This window comes from Humulus lupulus, chromosome 1, assembly GCF_963169125.1.
Source record: "Humulus lupulus chromosome 1, drHumLupu1.1, whole genome shotgun sequence".
NCBI lineage: Eukaryota > Viridiplantae > Streptophyta > Magnoliopsida > Rosales > Cannabaceae > Humulus > Humulus lupulus.
The window spans coordinates 203,119,662-203,140,563 of NC_084793.1; the positions used below are offsets into that span (position 1 = coordinate 203,119,662).

The 20,902-nt window shown below is 39.6% G+C and overlaps 1 protein-coding gene across 1 annotated transcript; it reads left to right on the forward strand.

Moving 5' to 3' along the window:
* Window positions 1-4,602: 4,602 nt before the first annotated feature.
* Window positions 4,603-7,502, forward strand: LOC133827603 (uncharacterized). Its single transcript, XM_062258832.1, has 7 exons — window positions 4,603-4,615; window positions 4,876-5,081; window positions 5,153-5,623; window positions 5,810-6,335; window positions 6,511-6,798; window positions 6,913-7,094; window positions 7,344-7,502. Exons 1-7 carry the CDS (start codon window positions 4,603-4,605, stop codon window positions 7,500-7,502), a joined length of 1,845 nt encoding a protein of 614 aa, XP_062114816.1.
* Window positions 7,503-20,902: the final 13,400 nt, after the last annotated feature.

Sequence of the window (20,902 nt, forward strand, 5' to 3'; positions counted from 1 at the left end):
GAAAGTATCGCTCTTTCAGTTTGATAAAGATAATTAACTTGATTAATTAATGTTTATTTTATTTAAAATAAAGTTGATCAGTTATAACCTATTTAATTATTTAATTTAAATCATATTTAAAAAATAATTTAATAAACAAATAAATTTGAAATTTAAAATTTAAAATTCAAAATTCAAAAATCCCAGTGATAGAAAATATCCCTATGTGGCACCACTCACTGTACAATACAGTAAGTGGCGTAAGCCACATTAGAAATTTCCTTAATTTTCTCATTTGTTTGTTTAATTAATATTTAAGACAATATATTTATCCCAATATAAATATCAGTTGATTCAAAATTAAATTTATCTTAAAATATTAGTTTTCAAATAAATAAATAAATATCTTATTATAAATAAGATAATTATTAATCTCTCTCTATATTAATCCAAACATGATTAATATTTAGGGATATTTGTGGTGAAAGTACCTAAATTATTGTATTTGTAGCACTTAAGTACCTAAGTTATTTTTCTGGCGGCGAAAGTACTTTCTGTCCATGTTTTGGTGCAGTTTAGTACATTTGTTTATTTCATCGTTAAGTTTGCCACCATGTCGTAAAATTTACTTATAACTTGGTCATTTTTGTCGTAAATATCTCTTAAATTGAGTACTTTCGTCACAATTATCTCCTAAATTGGGTACTTTTGTCGTAATTATCTCTTCATTGGGCATTTTCGCCTACATGTCACAATCCAACTTAACGATGAGAATTGACGATTGTACTAAACTGCACCAAAACATGGACGAAAGGTACTTTCGCCGCTAAAAAAATAATTTGGGTACTTAAGTGCTACGAACATAATAAATTGAGTACTTTCTCCGCAAATATCCCTAATATTTATAGCATATAGTTTTTCAAAATAAAAAATATATAGTTAAATAATTAATCAATTTTCCATAACTATCACATAATTATTTTCTTGCCCTGAAAAATTAATTCCTTTACAATTAAGTCCTCTCTACAAATCTTTCTTTTGACATCCTTACCCTTGACACTGTATGACAGAGGTGATCTGGGGACCGTGGACCTATAATACGAAGCTCCAATAAACCAGATTATTAATTAAACTCTTTAATCTAATAATCTTATTTATTAATTCCATGATTACTCCACTATAAATATGGAATTGCGCTCTCTAAATATTTATAGAATTATATTTACAGAGTTTTCTCTTGTAGTCCATTGATATAATCAATAAATGTAGTTTTGTCCTCCATTTATTGGTTTGTTAATTATAGTTGGTCAAAATTACTGTTTTACCCTTCTAATTACCTCTTGTTTCTTAAGTGCCATTAATTCACTAGCGAATAATTAAATTATATATTTGAGCTCAATAACTATTCAGTTCAAGAATTAACCCTTAAGGGGACCAATATTCAATCCGTTACGAAAGTATGGATTTCATTATTGTAAATCATGTTCATAGCCATTCATGATATTGAATCTCCAAAACAAAAGTCATTAGCCTCGTTATACTAAGAAACCTTAACGAGTGAATCAAAATATACAATAAGCACAAACAGGAGTTCATGAATACTTAGGATTTAGACTGATCTACAAATGATCATCTATTATGATAAGAATTAAATCTTTATGTCATACGCTAAGTTTATAAAGATAATTAATTCTCATTGGTCATGCCATATATAATCTCTATTATATACAACACATTTACTAAGATGTCTGTCCACGTCAGCAATCTGAATCTAGATCACTTGCATCTCGTATGCTTAGTAAAATGTACTAGTAACCATTCATTAAAGATTTATTACTTTAATATGTTACTGACTATTTTATTCATTATATATGATCTTAATTCTCTTGTACTAATACAAGATCATATTCTCATGGATGAATAATGATTTTTTTTGATATTATTATATAATTAATTCAAACAATAATTATAACATTCAGATATAATAAAATTTTACTTTTATTTAAATCAATAAAATGTCTTTACATGCTTTTAGGGCATTAATCCTAACAATCTCCCACTTTCCCTCAAAGCAAGTGAGGCATCTCTCTTAATCTCCTATTACATACATGACCCATAAACGACTTTGCAGGAAGTGTCTTGGTGAACTGGTCTGCCAAGTTCTGTTCCGACGCTATCTTCATAACACTCACATCACCTCAATGCACAATCTCTCTAACTAGATGATATTTCATTTCTATATTCTTTGCTCTCTTGTTGCTTCTTGGTTCTTTGAAGTTAGCTACTGCTCCACTGTTGTGACAGTACATAATTAGTGGCTTATCCATATTTGGAACTACTTCTAGACCAGTGTAAAACTTCCTCAACCCATTTTCAGGTCATATTGCAGCCCATTTTAGTATTGCTAAAAATAGGTGAGGATGGAGATTTAAACACTCCCCCCCCCCCCCCCCCCCTTTGTTTAAATTATAGTTTTAGTTGTATAAGAGATAATTATTAGAATTTGAGTATCTAATAAATACTCAAATTTTTAACTCTCAAATCGTAAAACTAAGAGTTATATTAGACTTTTATCATCATTTTAATTAACATGTAATTGACTAATAAAAGTTTATTATTATTATTAATAATGTCAAAATATTGGAATTTTACCTTATCATGCTTTCAAACTAGTCCGTTCATGCTTACGTGTCGTGCAAATTTGCAACATCATCTCATGCCTGACCCAAATTTATATTTTTTTCATGTCGTGTCGGTTTCGTATTGTGCCCAAAAGTTCAGGCAATATTTACAATTCTAGTGCTGCCCATACAATCCTTGGCCAAGGAAAATAAAATAATTAATTAATTTAAACTTACTAAAATAAAATAATATCTAATAAATATAAATTATAAAAATATTTTTTGAACAAGAATAATATTTAAGAATTAAATATTGTTAATTTTATTACAATATTAATTTATTTTAAATATTTTAATTTTGAGTAATATATAATAAATAAGTTTATTGCAAACGTTTTTCAAAAATCTATTTTTAGAAAAAGCTAAAAGTTAGGTTTTGACTGTTGTAGTTTCTAGCTGTAACTTATGACTTTTTACCAAATACCATTATTGCATAGTTTTTTCAAAAAGAAACTTTTAACTTTTTCAAAAGAGATTTTAGCTTCTTTTTTTAAACGGTCCCAAACTGGACCTCAGCAAATCTTGGATTAGTGATCTTACTCTTCACCTGAGAATTCTACCAAGGAAGATTTCCATCAGTTTTCTCAAGCTAATCCCGACTTGCACATAAAGGATCCGGGTATTTACATGCACCAGCATATTATACTAGACCAACCCAATGATTCGTAGTGGATAATCAATAACCCAATACCTTATTATTCGGAGAAGGGAAATCCACTGAAGCAAGTCTTGAGTCTATTACACCAAACGCAGCTTGTGTGAGAAGGCCACCTGTGTGGATAAATGATTGTAATCGGTAAGGCCCTAACTAACATGGAAGTACGCAGTTAGTGGATTGGTAGCATCTTTTGGTCACCACGGTAATGGTCAGATTTATTTTTTGTAATGGAAAGTTGTGATTGTTCTGTACTACCATGAAGGACAATATATAAGTTGTCACGAATGGAAAAATCAGGGGGAGAAAAACCTTTACTTTGATACCATGTTAGGTAGAAAGAACGAGAGAGAGAATGAAGTGAATCAAGTGTATTCTCATTGATTATTCAAGTGAGCAAATGCTCAATATATATACAAGATCCATCTGTAGAAGCTGTTACATAATTAACAGAATAACAGAATCATAACTAATCTTGGTATGAGCTAACAGAATTACTAATATACTAACTAACAGTCTTTTCTATTATGACATTAATGAGAAATTTGAGGAATTTTCCATATCCCTTCTTTATCTTCTTTGGAGTTTGCACTCACTCGAAGAGTCATCCTTGTCATTTTTTTTTTGGTTGAATCTATTACTGGTGCATAACAAAATTTTAGTCTTATTCAGAAATATGTTAACCAAATTCTAGTCCAAGGCTCTATTTTTTTTTTCTTTTTTTACAAAACAAAAGGTCGAATGTGCAATTATTTAACACTAAGGATTTAAACTAGTATAAAAACAAAGTAGATGTAAGTGTTATTTTTGTCATGCATTGTTTTTAATGTTTAAACATTGTTTCCATGTTATAACCCGTGTTTCCCTTACCTTTTTTAGCAGCTAAAAAGTGTCTTTTCCAAGAAACACTCTCTATAAAAGGTCTGAAGCTCTTGATGCTTCATTGTTCATTGCCCATGGCGTTTTGGTGATTCCTCACTATTTTATCTCAAGTTTTCTGGTGTAAACCTTGAAGGGATTTCAAGATAAGTCTCAAGGGGAGCTTGAGCAGTAGCTGGAGGGAATCCAGCAGCTGGAGGGAGTCCAGCCACGTTCAAAACCAGTGGGAGGCTGGTTGCTGGTTGCTTGAAGACTTTCACAAAATAGGAAGTTGCTTGTTGATTGTAAACTAAATTATAAGGGAGTTTTAATTTGTGTTTTGTTGTTTGTATTTGTAATAACTTTGAGTATTTTAGTGAATTTGCTTGACCTCTGGACTAGGTCCCATGGAGTAGGTTGTGAGAAATCATGGTTGAGCCATGTAAAAATGATTGTGTCATTTTCATTATTCTTGCTCTTGATTACTTTTCAAATATGAATTTAATTTGATAAATTGATTGAAAAATTGACTGAGCAGTTGAGTAGCAGTAGTTAACTAACTTCCATTTGGTACCGGAGCTTGTGTATTGATCCTTGCTTGTCTTTAGTTAGTTTATTTGCTTCTACTCTACTTATCGTGTGAGTTGGTTCCTTAGGGGTTGTGTGAGTGTGTTATTTTTGTTGCTGTGTTTGTATTGATAGATTGCTTCAAACAAGGCGGGTCTACTACTAGAACCCCCATGCTTGATGGAACCAACTATGCTTGTTGGAAAGCTCGAATGAGAGCTTTTCTCAAAGCTATGGATGAGCGTGTTTGGAGTGTTGTGGTTGACGGCTGGACTCCACCTACCATCAAGGATGGTGAGGACACTAAACAAAAGCCCGTGTCAGAATGGACTACGGCTGAGGTTGAAAAGCTAATTGGAACTCTAAAGGAGTTCATGCTATATTTAATGTTGTTTCTGTGAGTCAAATGAAGGCTATAACAAATTGTGAAATAGCCAAGGATGCGTGGGATAAGCTGCAAACTAAAAATGAAGGAACAAAAAATGTCAAAAATTCTAGATTGAGATCTCTCACAACTGAATTTGAAAATTTTACTATGACAGATGATGAGTCTATCACTGAATTTCATGCTAGATTATGTGATATTACTACTGAATCTTTTGCTCTAGGTGAAACTTATTCAGACTCCAAGCTTGTAAGGAAGGTTCTCGGAGCTCTCCCTAGGAAGTTCAAGTCAAAAGTTAATTCCATTGAGGAATGCCATGATGTTGATACCCTTGATTTGGATGAGCTGATTGGATCATTGTGGAACTATGAACTCACTATGAAAAGGTGGTCTAAAGAAAATAAAGAAAAAAGGGTTTCTAGTGGAGTTTCTTTATCTCACAAAGCTGCCGAAAATATTTTTGTAGGAGATTCTCTTGAGATTTTAGATGAGGAGAAGGTTGCACTGCTCACCAAAAATTATGCTAAGTTTCTGAGGAACAATATGAAAAAAGGCAGCAATGATTTCAAAGGATAAAACTCAAGAAAACTACCAAATTTTCCTCGAAAGACTACTCATGTGGGAGAAAAGAGAAATCCAAAGAGTATTCAATGTCGTGAGTGTGAAGGCTTCAGGCATATACAGGCTGAGTGTGCAAACACTTTGAAGAAAAAGGGGAGAGCTCTGGCAGCAACTTGGAGTGACAGTGAAGAGGATCAAAAGGCTGCAGAAAAGGATAGTTCAGATTTGGAAGAAAACTTTGTTGCTTTCACTGTTAAGACATCAGAAACACCATGTTCAAACACTAACTTAGATGGAGTGTGTAGTGATGAGGATGACTTGGACCAGCAAACGACCTATGAACAAATGTATAATCAATGGGTTAGCGTGATAAAGAAAGCTAAAATTCTAGAGATTAAAGTGGGAGAACTCGAAGAAGAAAGGAAAAACTTGTTAGGAAAAGTCGATTTTCTCACTTTGGACATTGAAGAGAAGAGGGTTGCTCTAGAAGAAATGCAGGAGAAGCTGGACTATGCTAATAAAACCATTGAGACATACATTGTTGGTGAAGATTTATTTGACAACATGATGGGAATTGGTCAATTTGCTAGAAAGAAACATGGAGTTGGTTTCAATCAACCATTGGCTATCAAAAAGAAAGATCTTCCAAGTTCATCTAAAAAAAATGCCTCCCATTACCCCTTCATTTCTTGCTACTCCTAAAAATTCTCCAGCCACAGCAAAATTTATTCCTATATGTCATTTCTGTGGAAAAAATGGTCATATTCGTCCAAGATGTTACAAGTTGAATTTCTACTTGTCTCGTTTTATAAACATCTCTAAAGATAAGGCTCAAGTCTCTCTTGTTGGAAGAAAACAGTGGAGACAGAAGAATGCTCATACTAAGGCTCTTGTGGTTCATACTTCTCTTTTGGCTTGTAACAGTGACCAGTGGTACTTTGATAGCGGGTGTTCTCGCCACATGACCGAAAACAAGCATCTTCTCACTAATCTTTTGTCTTATGTTGAGGGATATGTCACCTTTGGTGATGGGAGCAAAGGTCGGATCATGGGAAGAGGGGAGTTGCATTTACATGGTTTACCTCCTTCGAAAAATGTACTCTATGTTGAAGGTTTGAAGGCTAACTTGATAAGTTTTAGTCAAATTTGGGATGAAGGGTGCACGGTTCTTTTCTCCAAGACTGACTGAACTGTTGTTTCAACATCTGGAATTCATGTCTTAACAGGGATTAGATCTAAGGACAATTGTTATCTCTTAAGCACTAACTTAGTGTGTAATGCGGCAAAGACGGATGAAACTAAACTATGGCACTACAAGTTAGGTCATCTTAATTATAGAGATCTTAGTAAACTTGTAAAATTAAAAGTGGTTAGAGGTGTTCCAAACATGGCTCTATTGAAAGACAAAGTGTGTGGTCCTTGTAAACTCGGTCAACAAGTCAAAAGTAGTCATCCTCCCTTAAAATTTCTGGTTACTTCCAAAGCCTTAGAGCTGCTTCATGATGGGTCCTATGCAAACAGAAAGTTTGAGTGGCAAAAGATATGTTATGGTGTGCGTGGATTATTACACCAGATTCTCTTGGGTTAGATTTCTTAGAGAAAAATCTAACTCTTTTGAAAATTTCAAGGGACTGTGCCTCTTTTTGCAAGCTGAAAGGGTGAAAAGGTTAAGAAAGTGATTCGTCTTAGAAGTGACCATGGCAAGGAATTTGAGAACAACATCTTTGCTGATTTTTGCAACCTAGAAGGGATAGTTCATGAGTTCTCAGCGCCGAAAACTCCTCAGCAAAATGGGGTTGTTGAAAGGAAAAATTGAACTCTTCAAGAGATGGCTCGGGTTATGATAAATGCCAAGAAATTATCCAAGAGACTTTGGGCTGAAGAAGTGAATACAGCTTGCTACATTAGCAATAGAGTGCATCTTCGTCCTGGTACTAAACAAACCTCTTATGAGTTGTGAAAAGGCAGAACACCAAATTTGGCTTATATTTGTGTTTGGTTGCAAGTGCTTCTCAATGATAGAGAAAAGCTTGGTAAGTTTGATGCCAAGAGTGATGAAGGAGTGTTTTTGGGGTACTCTACAAACAGCCGTGCCTACAGAATATACAACATGAGAACCCAGGCTGTCATGGAATCTATCAATGTTGTGTTTAGTGGCTTAGAAGACTTTTCTAGTTACTCAGAAGAAGAAGAAATCCACACTCTTGTTGACACATCCATTCTGCCTGTTGCATCATGAACTGCAGATGAACCAAGTGGATCTAAAATTGAGGAGATTGATGCTACCACTGAAACTTCTGAGGCTTCCAATGTGTCTTCCATTCCAGAAAATATTGCTTCCTCAGATTTAATAATTCATCAGAAGAAGGGACCACCCCACATGGATACCCAAAATTCATCCTCTATCCTCCATTGTAGGCAATCCAAATGATGTGATGGTGACTAGAAAGAAACTAGCAAACGAAATTGCTAATGCTTGTTATCTTTCTTCATTGGAGCCTAAATCAGTCAAGGACGCCCTTAAAGATGAGAACTGGATATCTGCCATGCAAGATGGACTTCAACAATTTGAGAGAAATGAAGTAAGGACTCTTGTTCCTCGTCCTTTGGGTGCTAACATCATTGGCACTAAGTGGATATTCAGAAATAAGACTGATGAAGTGGGAAATGTGGTGCGCAACAAGGCTAGATTAGTTGCTCAAGGGTATACTCAGATTGAGGGAGTAGACTTTGAGGAAACATTTGCTCTGGTGGCTAGATTGGAATCTGTAAGACTCTTGTTGGTTGTGGCATGTTACATGAAGTTCAAGTTGTATCAAATGGATGTCAAGAGTGCTTTCTTGAATGGCATCCTTGTGGAAGAGGCTTATGTGTCACAACCTCCTAAATTTGAGGATCCTTATCATGGAGATCATGTCTACAGACTGAACAAGACATTGTATGGGCTTAAGTAAGCCCCTCGGGCATGGTATAATCGTCTTACATCTTACTTGCTTGATAATGGGTATACTAGAGGTAATGCTGATCAAACTTTGTTTATTAAACCTTTAATCCCAGTATTGTTTGTGCCCAAATCTATGTAGATGACATAGTTTTTGGATCCACTTGTTCGGCACACACTCACTCCTTTGTTCAACTAATGACAAAGGAATTTGAAATGAGCATGGTTGGTGAACTATGTTACTTTCTTGGTTTACAAATCAAACAACTAGATAATGGAATTTTCTTGTCTCAATCAAAAAATGCCAAAAATATGCTCAAAAAGTTTGGTTTAGAAAATGCAAAACATGCTCGCACTCCTATGGGCACCACTGCCAAATTGATCAGAGATGAAACAGGTAAAAAGGTTGATGCAACACTGTATAGAAGTATGATAGGCAGTTTACTTTACATTACTGCTAGTCGTCCTGATATTTGTTTCAGTGTTGGGGTCTGTGCTAGACATCAATTTTCCCCCACTAAACTGCATCTTACTGCTGTAAAATAAATTCTAAAATACCTAGCTGGTACCACTGACTTTGGTCTTTGGTACACATGTGATACTAATCTTTCTTTGGTTGGATTTAGTGACTTAGATTGGGAAGGTAACCTTGATGATCGAAAAATCACTTCAGGTGGCTGTCTTTATGTGGGGAACAACCTAGTCTCTTGGCACAACAAAAAGCAAAACCCCATCTCGTTTTCCACTGCTGAAGCGGAGTACATTGCGGCAGGATGTTGTTGCACTCAACTACTTTGGATGAAACAAATGTTGCGTGATTATGGCCTATGTCTTAACACCCTGGCCATCTATTGCGACAATACCAGTGCCATCAATCTCTCCAAAAACCTTGTCCAACATTCTTGTACCAAGCACATTGATATCTACCACCACTTTCTTCGTGAGTTAGTTGAGTCTAAACTTATTGTCTTATCTCATGTTGCATCTGAAAGTCAACTTGCTGATTTGTTTACAAAGGCTTTGAGTTCCCAAACTTTTGTTCACTTGAGAAAGTCAATAGGAATTTGTATGTTTGAGTGATCACATGTGGCATTTGAAAATAAGCAATATAGGTTGAGATTTCATCTTCTAACTTCACTATCTACATGTGTGAGTCTTTCTTCAACTTGCTTTTCACAGTCATATGTCTTGAAGTGATGTAGGCTTGCTTATGCTCAGTAGTAGTCTTACTTGATGCTTGTCTTCTCAGTCTTGGTTATTGCATTGAATTGTATCCCCTATTAGAGATGCCTATGTTTTAGTGTGAAATTTTCCATTGGGTCACTTTGCTCAGTGTAGTTTGCTCCTTCACTTAGGACTGTGTGCTCGTGGAGAGTGCTACATATGTGCTTGGCTCTCTAATTGGTAATTGTTGAGAGGATTTCTACAAAAATTAAAAATAAAAAAAACAAAAAAGAAATATACAAAAATTAATAATAATTTTGAGGGAGAGTTTGTCTAGTACTTCTATAACAGGAAGCTCATGAGGACACTTCACACACCAATGGAGATTGACTTTCTCTGCATCTGTCTTGCTGAGATTGATATTGTGTCTTATTAAGACCCATTTGTGCATCTATTAGGTCTATCTTACAACATGATATATGTCTGTTTCAACAATGTGTAGAAAGTCTTTCATTTTGCTTTGTGTCTTTTAAGTTGATGTTTATCTCTGTCTATATTGTGTCTAGTTTCATGCTATTTGTTCTCACATAAATATTTCAAATTATGTGTGTTCTCTTGTATCCAAGCAGTTGGTCTTTCTTTTTTTTAAAAAAATATATATATAGATAATATAAAAAAATTTTAAAAATATGTATCTTGTGAGTCTTTGGTTTTGTCGTTTCTATCCCTTCTCTGTCATTTTTTTAATAAAAAAAAGCCACAACATAAACAAAAAATTTACATACAAAAAAAAACAACAAAAGCAATTCAAAATATTTTTTGGTATCAGTTTTTTTCCCCCTCTCCCCAAGCCCGTACCCTTCCCTTTCTTCTTCTACGATGTCGATTCCAAATGTCAAACGCCTCTACACCCTTCGCCGTCGCAATCGCCTCCCCACCCCGTCCCCTGAAACCTCTGACTCCTCTGCCCCTCCCTCTCCCGACCACCCTGCTCTCACTAACCCAGACCCCATCCTCCCTGAAACCCAACTTCCTCTGCCCCTAAATCTCGAACCCTCCCTCCCTGACATCGTGCTCTCCACCCCCACCAACCCCTCTTCCTCCCCACCTTCGGTTGTCCCTTCTCCTCCACGTGAACCCTCCCCTCCATCCCATCCACCCTCCCCACCACTCTGTGATCCCTCTCCACCACCCCATGCCCCCTCCCCTCCACCTAAACCCATTGGCATCGCCTCTCTCACCCGCACCCGCCAACAAATCCCTACCATTCCCTCTGCTCCGCCCAAGGCTCTTGGTCGGGTCAAGACGTTGGCTCGAAAATGGAAACCCTCTCCCATTGTCGTGCCTGAGTCCACCCTGGACTCTCCACCTCCATTGCATCCTGCCAAGAAGCCCAAGTTCGTGCCCCCACCTTGCCCCAAAGGCCCCGTCTTCCTCTCAGTTCTCCAAAGGCAAGGCTTCTGCCTCCTCATCATCTAGAGGTAACGTCTTTCTGAACGCAACCTGTAAAAATCAGTTCACTGAGACTATTTATTTGCAAAAATTATTGCCTGAGCGATTGTTGGATTACTCGGAGTTTACTTATTTGGGCTTTTATGAAATTATTGAGTTTCACGGGTGGAAAGAGTCTGTCTATCTTTGTTCCATGAATTTTATTCTAACCTTTCTGCTAATGTTATTGATCCGGTTCATGAAATTTTTTGGAAAGTGTTTTTGTGTGGTAATTAGAATCTGTTTACTCCATTGGTTATTACAGAATGTTTACACCTTCTCTTGCTTGATGCACCTGTCTTCTCTGCTGAGTTTAATCCGAACATGGATGAGGTTGCTCACACTCTCACTGGCAACCCTTCTTTGACTTGGCCCACTTCCAATGCGGTTCTTGCTACTAAACTCTCCCCTCTCTACCACATTTTGCACGTTGTTGCTATCTTCAATTGGTAGCCCACCGCTCACAAGTCCACGATTGGGGCTGATCTGGCTCGCTTTCTCTTTGTCGTGGGTACCTCCCACTCTATCAGTTTACCTCACTGTCTGTTTCAGGTTATCTTGGAGGCTGCCTTGTGGCCTGGGGTATCTAGAATTTTTCCCCTTCCTTGTCTGATTCAATGCATTGCTCACTATTTCTCTGATGTCCCTTCCAAAAGCTTGGACACCCGTCTCTCTCTCAAGGCCATAAACTTGGCCTCCACTAGGTCCAAAGCTAAGAAGAAAGGTCCCTCAGTTACGAATCCTATGGCTGCCTCTTCCTTGGGTGTCAAACAATCCTCATGGAAGTATCGCTTGTTTGACTGGATTTATTCTCTCAGCATTGAGTTTCGGTCCTTCAAATCTAGCCCAAGCTCATAATCAAGCATTTTAGTCTGCAGTTCTTAGTCACCTTGGCCTGCCTCCTCTCTCAGTCCCGTCCTCCGCTGCTGATGACTCTTTTAAGGAAGCACCACCATCTCAGGGGGAGCAAGTCACTAGTCCTACTGCCACTGGTTCCCGGCCTGTTGACACCCAGTATGTGCCTCCTGTCGCTGCCCCTTAGGGGGAGTTTGTTGTGCCGCCAGGCACCCTCAAGCGTCGCAAGAAGAAGAAGCAATCTTCTTCCTCCAAGTAGTTGTGGTTCAGCTTTGGCATATCCCTTTGAACATTGAGGGGGGGGGGGGGGGGGGGGGCGTTTCTTTAGATTCTCTTTTGTAATCTACCATTGTTTGTCATCCTTTTAGCTGAGTATGAACTATTTTTACTAATTGCTGCTTTTGAATTTTATCTGTTGGTATCTAATTGTATTTTGAGCAGGTGGTTTTGTTATTGGTATCATGTTATGACAATTTATCTGATTTAGTTAGTTGCTGTTATCAAATATGTCTGCTGTTATTTCTTGTCAGCTTTGTGTGCTAAAAGTATAAATCAGTTCACTGTTCATATGCATGCCATAAGTGTTATTTTTGTCATGCATTGTTTTTCATGTTTAAACATTGTTTTCATGTTATAACACTGAAAACCCAGTAGCACGTGATTTCTATTTTCAGCACATGACTTGCTTAGCTAGTTTTCTATTTTTAGCCCTGGCATTTATATTCGTTTGGTCCATGTTTCCCTTACCTTTTTAAGCAGCTAAAATGTGTCTTCTCCAAGAAACACTCTCTGTAAAAGGTCTGAAGCTCTTGATGCTTCATTGTTCATTGTCCATGGAATTTTGGTGAATCCTCACCGTTTTATCTCAAGTTTTTTGGTGTAAACCTTGAAGGGATTTCAAGATAAGTCTCAAGGGGAGCTTGAGCAGTAGCTGGAGGGATTCTAGCAGCTGGAGGGAATCCAGCCACATTCAAAACCAGTGGGAGGCTGGTTGCTTGAAGACTTTCACAAAATAGGGAGTTATTTGTTGATTGTAAACCAAATTAGAAGGGAGTTTTAATTTGTGTTTTGTTGTTTGTATTTGTAACAACTCTGATTATTTTAGTGAATTTGCTTCACCTCTGGACTAGGTCCCATGGAGTAGGTTGTGAGAAATCATGGCTGAACCATGTAAAAATGATTGTGTCATTTTCATTATTCTTGCACTTGGTTACTTTTTCAAATCTGAATTTAATTTGATAAATTCATTGAAAAATTGACTGAGTAGTTGAGTAGCAGTAGTTAACTAACTTTCAGTAGAGAAAGATAAAATAGTATAAACCTTTCTATTAATAAAATATTAAGGCATTTGATTATATGCTTTCAGATGTATCATGTATAGAAGCATATGAGGGTTAGAGACTCATTGAATCAAAGAGAGAGGAGAAAGAACAATTTTGTATTAGTGTGCGGTAAATAACACCCCAAGTATTTCGTAATAATGTTCAATTAGAGTGTTAATTCCCGGAAGTGAGCATAATGATAGACCTCCCCTCACGTATGTGTATACTCGGAGGGGTAAGCAAGGAAAGGATACACGTCGTTAGAGGGTACACATATCTATGAAAGTTTGTTAGGAGGATTGGAGTTATAGGGTACACGACTTATGGTGAGGAGGCTGAGGGAATAAGTGTGAACTGAGTAGTGAGTGGGGTGTGTAGGTTGTTCTGGTTGTAACCAATATTGGGAGAGATTCCTAGCTCTCGAAATCTAGGCTATTCAACACAGAGGCACTATTTTCTCTTTTCTTTTATTTTGGTTCTTTCTGACTACTGTTATATCTGATTTGTATAGGATAATCCTATCAAATTGGTATCAAAGACAGTCTGATCATGGCACCGAAGAAGGATAATCCATTGGAGGCCATTGATGAACGCTTGGAGAACTTACAGCTCGGGTTTCGATCGGAGCTAATGGGGGGTCCAGTCAAATTTTCAGCATCTTCCTCAAGAGATGGACACATTGAAATCTGAGTTCGCTTCGATGCAGACGAAAATTGATTTCCTAGTTGGTCACATGACTCAAATATTACAAGCATCTGGAAAACCTCGCACGGAGGCCACAACGACCAGCAATGATCGGCAGAGGAAGGTTGTCGATGAATAGGTATTGTCTACTTCAGTTCCACAATTAGCATAACATCGTCCAATTCCTCCACCCTTGTCGCAGACGGGAGACCCCTGGCATCACAGTGAGCACGGTTATGGTCGAGACTATAGACCACCATGGATGAAACTTCCATTGTTCTTTGGGGACAATCAGGATGGCTGGATTTTTTAGGTAGAGCGGTATTTTTTGCTCAATCAGTTATCGGAGGCACATATGTTGGAGGCAGCTATCATAGGTTTGAAAGGAGATACACTCTCCTGGTTTCAATGGGAAAATCAGAGGCGGCCAATCACTTTTGGGTGACTCATAAGACATTGCTTCTCTTGAGATTTCGATCGGTTCCGATGGGTTCAACGGTGGAGGAGTGGCTATCAATGGTACAGGATACTACAGTGAAGGATTATCGTGTCAGATGGGAGGATCTGGTGTCTAGGGTGGTTGGTGTTCCTAAACACATCTTGGAAGGCATCTTTGTCAAAGGCGTAAAGGAAGACGTTAAGGGGGCCTTGCACATCTTACAACCAGTGGGCCTGGCCCAGATTATGGAAACAGCCCAAAGGATAGAAGAAAGCCAACTGATATTAAAAATGGGCCCCACTCAACCTGCACTGAGCCTAAAATACAGCCCTAGCCCCATCTCGGTTGTGAAGCCTTCTGTCTCTCAATTCACAGCCAGAAACATGATGACCATGTCTTCTTCAGCTCTGACCACAGCGACTTACTCAGGCTCTGGGCAAGCGAAAGCATCAGCTCCGACCAAGCATTCATTCACATGACGGCTAACGGAAGCAGAATACCAAGATAAGAAATCTCAGGGTGCTGTGTTTCGAATGTGACAAAAAAAATTAAAGGCCATGAATGCGAGCAGAAATTTTTACAGGTCCTATTGATGATGGATGATGAGGAGACAACTTTGACTTTGAAATCGCCTCCACCTACCCCAGATTTGTCGACTGAAGATACAGTATAAGATACGTTGGCAACTTTCTCTCTTCTTTCCCTTGTCGGGATATCCTCCGCACACACCATGAAATTGGCAGGCAAGATTGGGCAGCAACAGGTTACAATACTCATTGACAGCAGGGCCACTCACAATTTCATTTCCACTGAGGTGGTTAAGACAGCTAACTTACCAATCACAGCCACCACTTGCTTTGGAGTTCTTTTGGGCACGGAAAGCAAGGTAAGAACAGAAGGTATTTGTTCACAAGTGAATCTGGACTTGGGGACTTTACAAGTGGTGACAGATTTTCTTCCATTATACTTGGGAGGTGATAACGTGATTTTGGGTATCAAATGGTTGGAGACCCTCGGCAATATTCAAGTGAATTGGCACTCAATGGTCATGAGATTTGAAGTAGCCGGCTCGTGGGTGACTTTACAGGGTGGCCCGACTTCGTGTAAATCATTAATCTCCTTGAAGTTGATTATTCGCACGGTGCAGCACGAAGGGCAAGGATTTTCGATTCATCTTAGTCCATTATCAATGTTAGATCCACCTACGATTCAGCAACCACCAGAGATAATTTCAAGGCTTCTTCAGCAGTACCAGTCGGGTTTTGATAAGCCTTCAGGGTTGCCACTAAGGAGAGTCTAAGAACACACCATCACTCTCTGTGAGGGAGCTATTCCAATCTCTGTCCGTCCATACCGATATACCCAAGCTCAAAAAGATGAGATTGAGAGGTTAATGGAAGAGATGTTGCGCACTATAACGACCCAAATTTGCTAATAAGGCTTCGGGCCTTGATTAGTGTGCCTGGAGGGCAATAAGTGAATTATTGTTATAATATGTGAATTTGTGTGAATATGTGATTAGTAATGCATGTTTATGTGAATTAAATGTGCATGTGGGCCCCGTCTGGTTATTAGGGGCATGATTGTAATTTTAGCCCGTTGAGAGTATAAATATGATAATTGTGATAAACTTGCGATATATATGTGTTGCACGGCCCGAGACAGTCCTAGGGAGCGGTTAGCTAGAAAGTCACAACGGGGTCGAAAATCCGACTCGGGACGAGTCGAGGGGTATTTTGGGTATTAGATGTTTTATGGGGTTATCGGGTTATGGAAATAAATATTTAGAGATATATTTGAGGTTAGAATGCCTAGGAGGGAATATTTGCGAAATTTACCATTTTTCCCTCGGGGACGTTTTTGGTACCCCGAGCCTTGAGGTAACCTTATAGACTTAAGTTAAATAAAACAAAACATAGAATCATTTGGAACTCTCTAAACCGACCCACTCCCTCTCCCTCACTCTGTCTCTCATCTTCTTCCTTGGAAGCTTGGAGGTTCTATTTGTGAAAACTAATTGGAAGTTAGGAATCAAGCTAGAGCTTTGGAGGCTAGGAGCTTGGGGCTTAGGAGATCAACTCAAAGACTCAATTCATCAAGGGTAAGTTTTAAATTATAAGGATTGTGTTTGAAATTCTACTGGTTTTCTTAGAGTATGCATGTGTGTTGGATGAATAATTGAATTTGAGTTTGATGAGGTTTTTGGCTTGAGTTCTTGTTGGGTTTTGTTGTTGAATCTATAGTTGACCTTTGTGATGATTAGTTTGGATTGTTGGCTTTATTTTGGGGATAATTGGACTGGTTTTTGAGGTGAAAATGATGAGTTTTTCAGGACTCAAGGGGTCGGGCCGCAGCGCTGTTCTTGCTGAGCCTTGGCCCCTTAGAACATGGGGCGTCTCGAATTGAAGGTGCGCCGCGGTGCCCTTCAGGAAAGGCCGCGTCGCGTGTAGACTGTTTTGAGGTAGGGCCTCGGGTTGAGTTGGGGGCCACGGCATGAGTCCTTAGAACCGTGGCACTTAGTGCATTTTTGGGTTCTAGAGAGGTTTTAGGCTCGGGAATTCAATAGTTACGGCTCGGGATGGATTTTATCACCCGGATTGATAGAATTCAATGTCTCGGAGGCTAGAACCATAATCTAAAGCTATTTAATGGATAAGAACTTGATGGGTGGATATTGTTAATGCATTGTGACTAGGGCTTCGGTGAGGCTCGGACTAGGGAACTGTGCTCAGGACATCGGTGCCTGGAAAGCTCGGGACGCAGGTAAGAAAACTACTATTTCCATAGAGCTTGAGTTGCAGGGCTCGGCCCTATATGATTGAGTTGCAGGGCTCGACCCTATATGACTGTGTTGCAGGGCGTGGCCCTTTGATTGAATTTATATGTGTTTAAATATATGTTTAGTTATATCATGTGTGTATATAAATGATGGAACGGCGATGGCCGGGAACGGCGAAGGCCGAGAACGGAAAGGGGCCGGGAGCAGCGTTTAGCACGCGGAGTGTGAGTTGCTAGGGCAAGACCCTAAAGGATACCTGGGATATCCTTACGGTATAGACCGTGAACCCAGGGCTGGTAAAGCGCTGGGAACGGCATGGCCATACGTGTATAACCTGATGATGGCTTGATCTTATGCTAAGTGTTTGATATGCATATATTATCTGCTTGTGAGGGTTTTCTTGCTGGGCTTCGGCTCATGGGTGCTCTATGGTGCAGGTAAAGGCAAGGCGAAAGTCGATCAACCTTGAGTATGGTGAGCGTGACGTGCGGTGCGTACATGTCTGGTCTGCCTGGCTACCACGGCCAGGGGTACTTTTGGGGGATGTTTGTACTAAACTTAAGTTTTGTCGTTTAGTCGCCTCTAGTTATATTTCTGAGTTGTAAACATTTCTAAACAATGTTTTTTGGGATCCCAAATGTTAAACGTTTTATAATTTTCAATGAAAGGTTTATTCTCAAGTTTATGACTCTGATTATGGTTTAATTACACGTTTGTCCTAAAACCTCGAATAGCGAGTTAATTGCACATTTTAAACTCACTCAGTAACGGCTCTAAGGCAGTAGGGCGTTACAACTTGGTATTAGAGAGAGCCAAGGTTTATGGTTTCTAGAGAATGACCGAACATGTATGCTCACTGTCAGTGGCAAGCTCGACTCAGGGTTTGTTGGTAATAAGTGAATTGTATGTTTGATTATGTGCTTAAATGCCATGTTTGCCTGATTTTTCCATATAGAGCATGATGAATGATTTAATGTATGCATGATGTCAGGGCATGGCCCGTTGTGTGTTATATACTATCTATGCGTTGTGTGGATTGTTGCTCATGGTTGCCTGATGTGATTGGGAGGTGGTTTTGGATGTTGTTGTCATGTCTAATGAGCGGCGTCATTGATTGCAGGCATATTTGTTGAGATGCCTCGTCAATCATCTAGACTCTGCGGCAGTCGGGCCGAGGATGATAACCAGGGTCAGGACCCTCCACCTGCCCCACAAAATTGGCAGCAGATGTTCGCTGAAATGGAAGCAAGACTGCAATGAACAGAAGAAGAGCTCCGCCAGTTGAGGCAACAAGCCCCTCCACAGTTCACTGGGTTGCCAATTCAGCAAGTTATGGCGCTAGTGCCAGTCCAACTTGTTGTGGAGAACAAGTAGGAACCATTGTATGAGAGGTTCAGAAAACAGCATCCTCCCACCTTTGAGGGTAGACCAGACCCACTGCGGGCAGAGCAGTGGATGAATATGATTTCTTCCATTCTTGATTTTATGAGGGTTGAGGGGAACGAGAGGGTAGCTTGTGCAAGCTACATGTTCAGAGAGGATGCTCGCAACTGGTGGGATGTAGTAGTTTAGAGGAAAGATGTGACAGTTATGACCTGGGGAGAGTTCAGAAATATCTTTAATGAGAAGTATTACAGTGTTGCAGTCCAAGCTGCAAAGGTTGACCGTGACAGAGTATGCCCTGAAATTCAATTGTTTGGCAAAGTTTGTGCTAGATCTAGTGCCGACGGATGCGGCAAGAAGAGACAGGTTCGTACGGGGATTGAATGTTATGATCGCCTGTGATGTGAAGACCACCTTGGATCCAGAGACTACTACCTATGCTCAAGTTGTAGACAAGACCCTTACAGCTGAGGGGACCGAGGACCAGATTTGGAGAGAGAGCGCTATCAGGCACGATGCCAGGAGGATAGGGCCTTATTTTATTGGATCCAGTCGGGGTAGTGGCTCCAGTGAGCAGAAGAGGAAGGCCCCAGATTCCTTTGTTCCTCCCAGTTCAGATAGGAGGGCACGGGGTGATTTTAGTGGCTGTCAGGGCAGAAGTGACAATTGGAGGAGTTTTCCTGTGTGTCCTCGGTGCAGACGTCGACATCAGGGTGAGTGCAGGATTAGGGCCTGTGTTTTTCTGTGGGAGTGCCAATCATCTGAAGAAGGACTACCCATAAGCCAGGAAGAAGGAGCCGAAGCAGGGCGACGGTCTCGCTCCTGCCAGGGTGTTTACTTTGAGTCAGATGGAGGCGGAGGCTAGCCCCTCAGTTGTGACAGGTCAGATCTCTAGTGCTAGTTCTTCTTATAATGCATTGTTTGATTCGGGAGCTACTCATTCATTTGTATCTGCTATAGTGATAGAACAGGTGTGTAGACCTAGTGCTCTGTATGCTAGGGGTTTTCAGACTTTGTTGCCGACTGGGGAACTGGTAGTCTCTAGGAGTTGGATTAGAGCTTTACCAGTAAAGGTAGATGGTAGGGAATTGTTTGCTGATCTGATTGAGCTTGCGATGGATGACTTCGATGTGATCCTAGGGATGGATTGGCTATCAAATTATGGGGCAACAATTGACTGCAAGCGCAGGATGGTAACTTTTGAAACAGAAGGGGAGGTAGCCTTTGTATTTGTGGGAGCAGCTAGTGGACCACGGGTACCTATGATTTCAGCATTGAAGGCTAGGGACCTGATGTAGGAAGGTTGCATAGGATTCCTAGCGAGTGTTGTGGATACCTCTAAGGTTGTGTCAGTTGGACTGGGGGAGGCCAAATTGGTATGCGAGTTTTCAGATTTATTTCCAGCAGATTTGCCAGGGCTGCCGCCGCAGTGGGAGATTGATTTTGTTATAGAGTTGGTACCAAGAGCGGAGCCAGTATCAAGGACACCTTACAGAATGGCTCTGACAGAGTTGAAGGAGTTGAACATTCAGTTGCAGGAGTTACTAGATTTGGGGTTCATCAGACCGAGTTTCTCGCCATGGGGTGCTCTAGTGTTGTTTGTTAAGAAGAATGATGGATCTCTTAGGATGTCTATTGACTACAGGGAGTTGAACAAGTTGACCATTAAGAATAAGTATCCACTGCCTAGGATTGATGATTTGTTTGAACAGCTACAGGGAAAGAAAATGTTTTCTAAGATAGATCTCCGGCCAGGTTACCATCAGTTAAGGATCAAAGAGGAGGACATACCAAAGACCGCTTTTCGCACGAGGTATGGACACTATGAATTCCTGGTTATGCCCTTTGCATTAACCAATGCCCCAGCAGCTTTTATGGACATGATGAATAGGGTTTTCAAGGATTATTTAGATAAGTTCGTGATTGTGTTCATCGATGACATTCTGGTATACTCACAGTCAGAGACAAATCATGAGCAGCATCTACATCTGGCATTGCAACGGTTAAGGGAGCATAAGTTATATGCTAAGTTCAGCAAGTGAGAATTTTGTTTACCGCAAGTTACATTTCTGGGTCATATCGTCAGTAAGGAGGGGATTCTAGTTGACCCAAGTAAGATTGAGGTAGTGAGAGACTGGCCTAAACCGAGCAGTGTTCC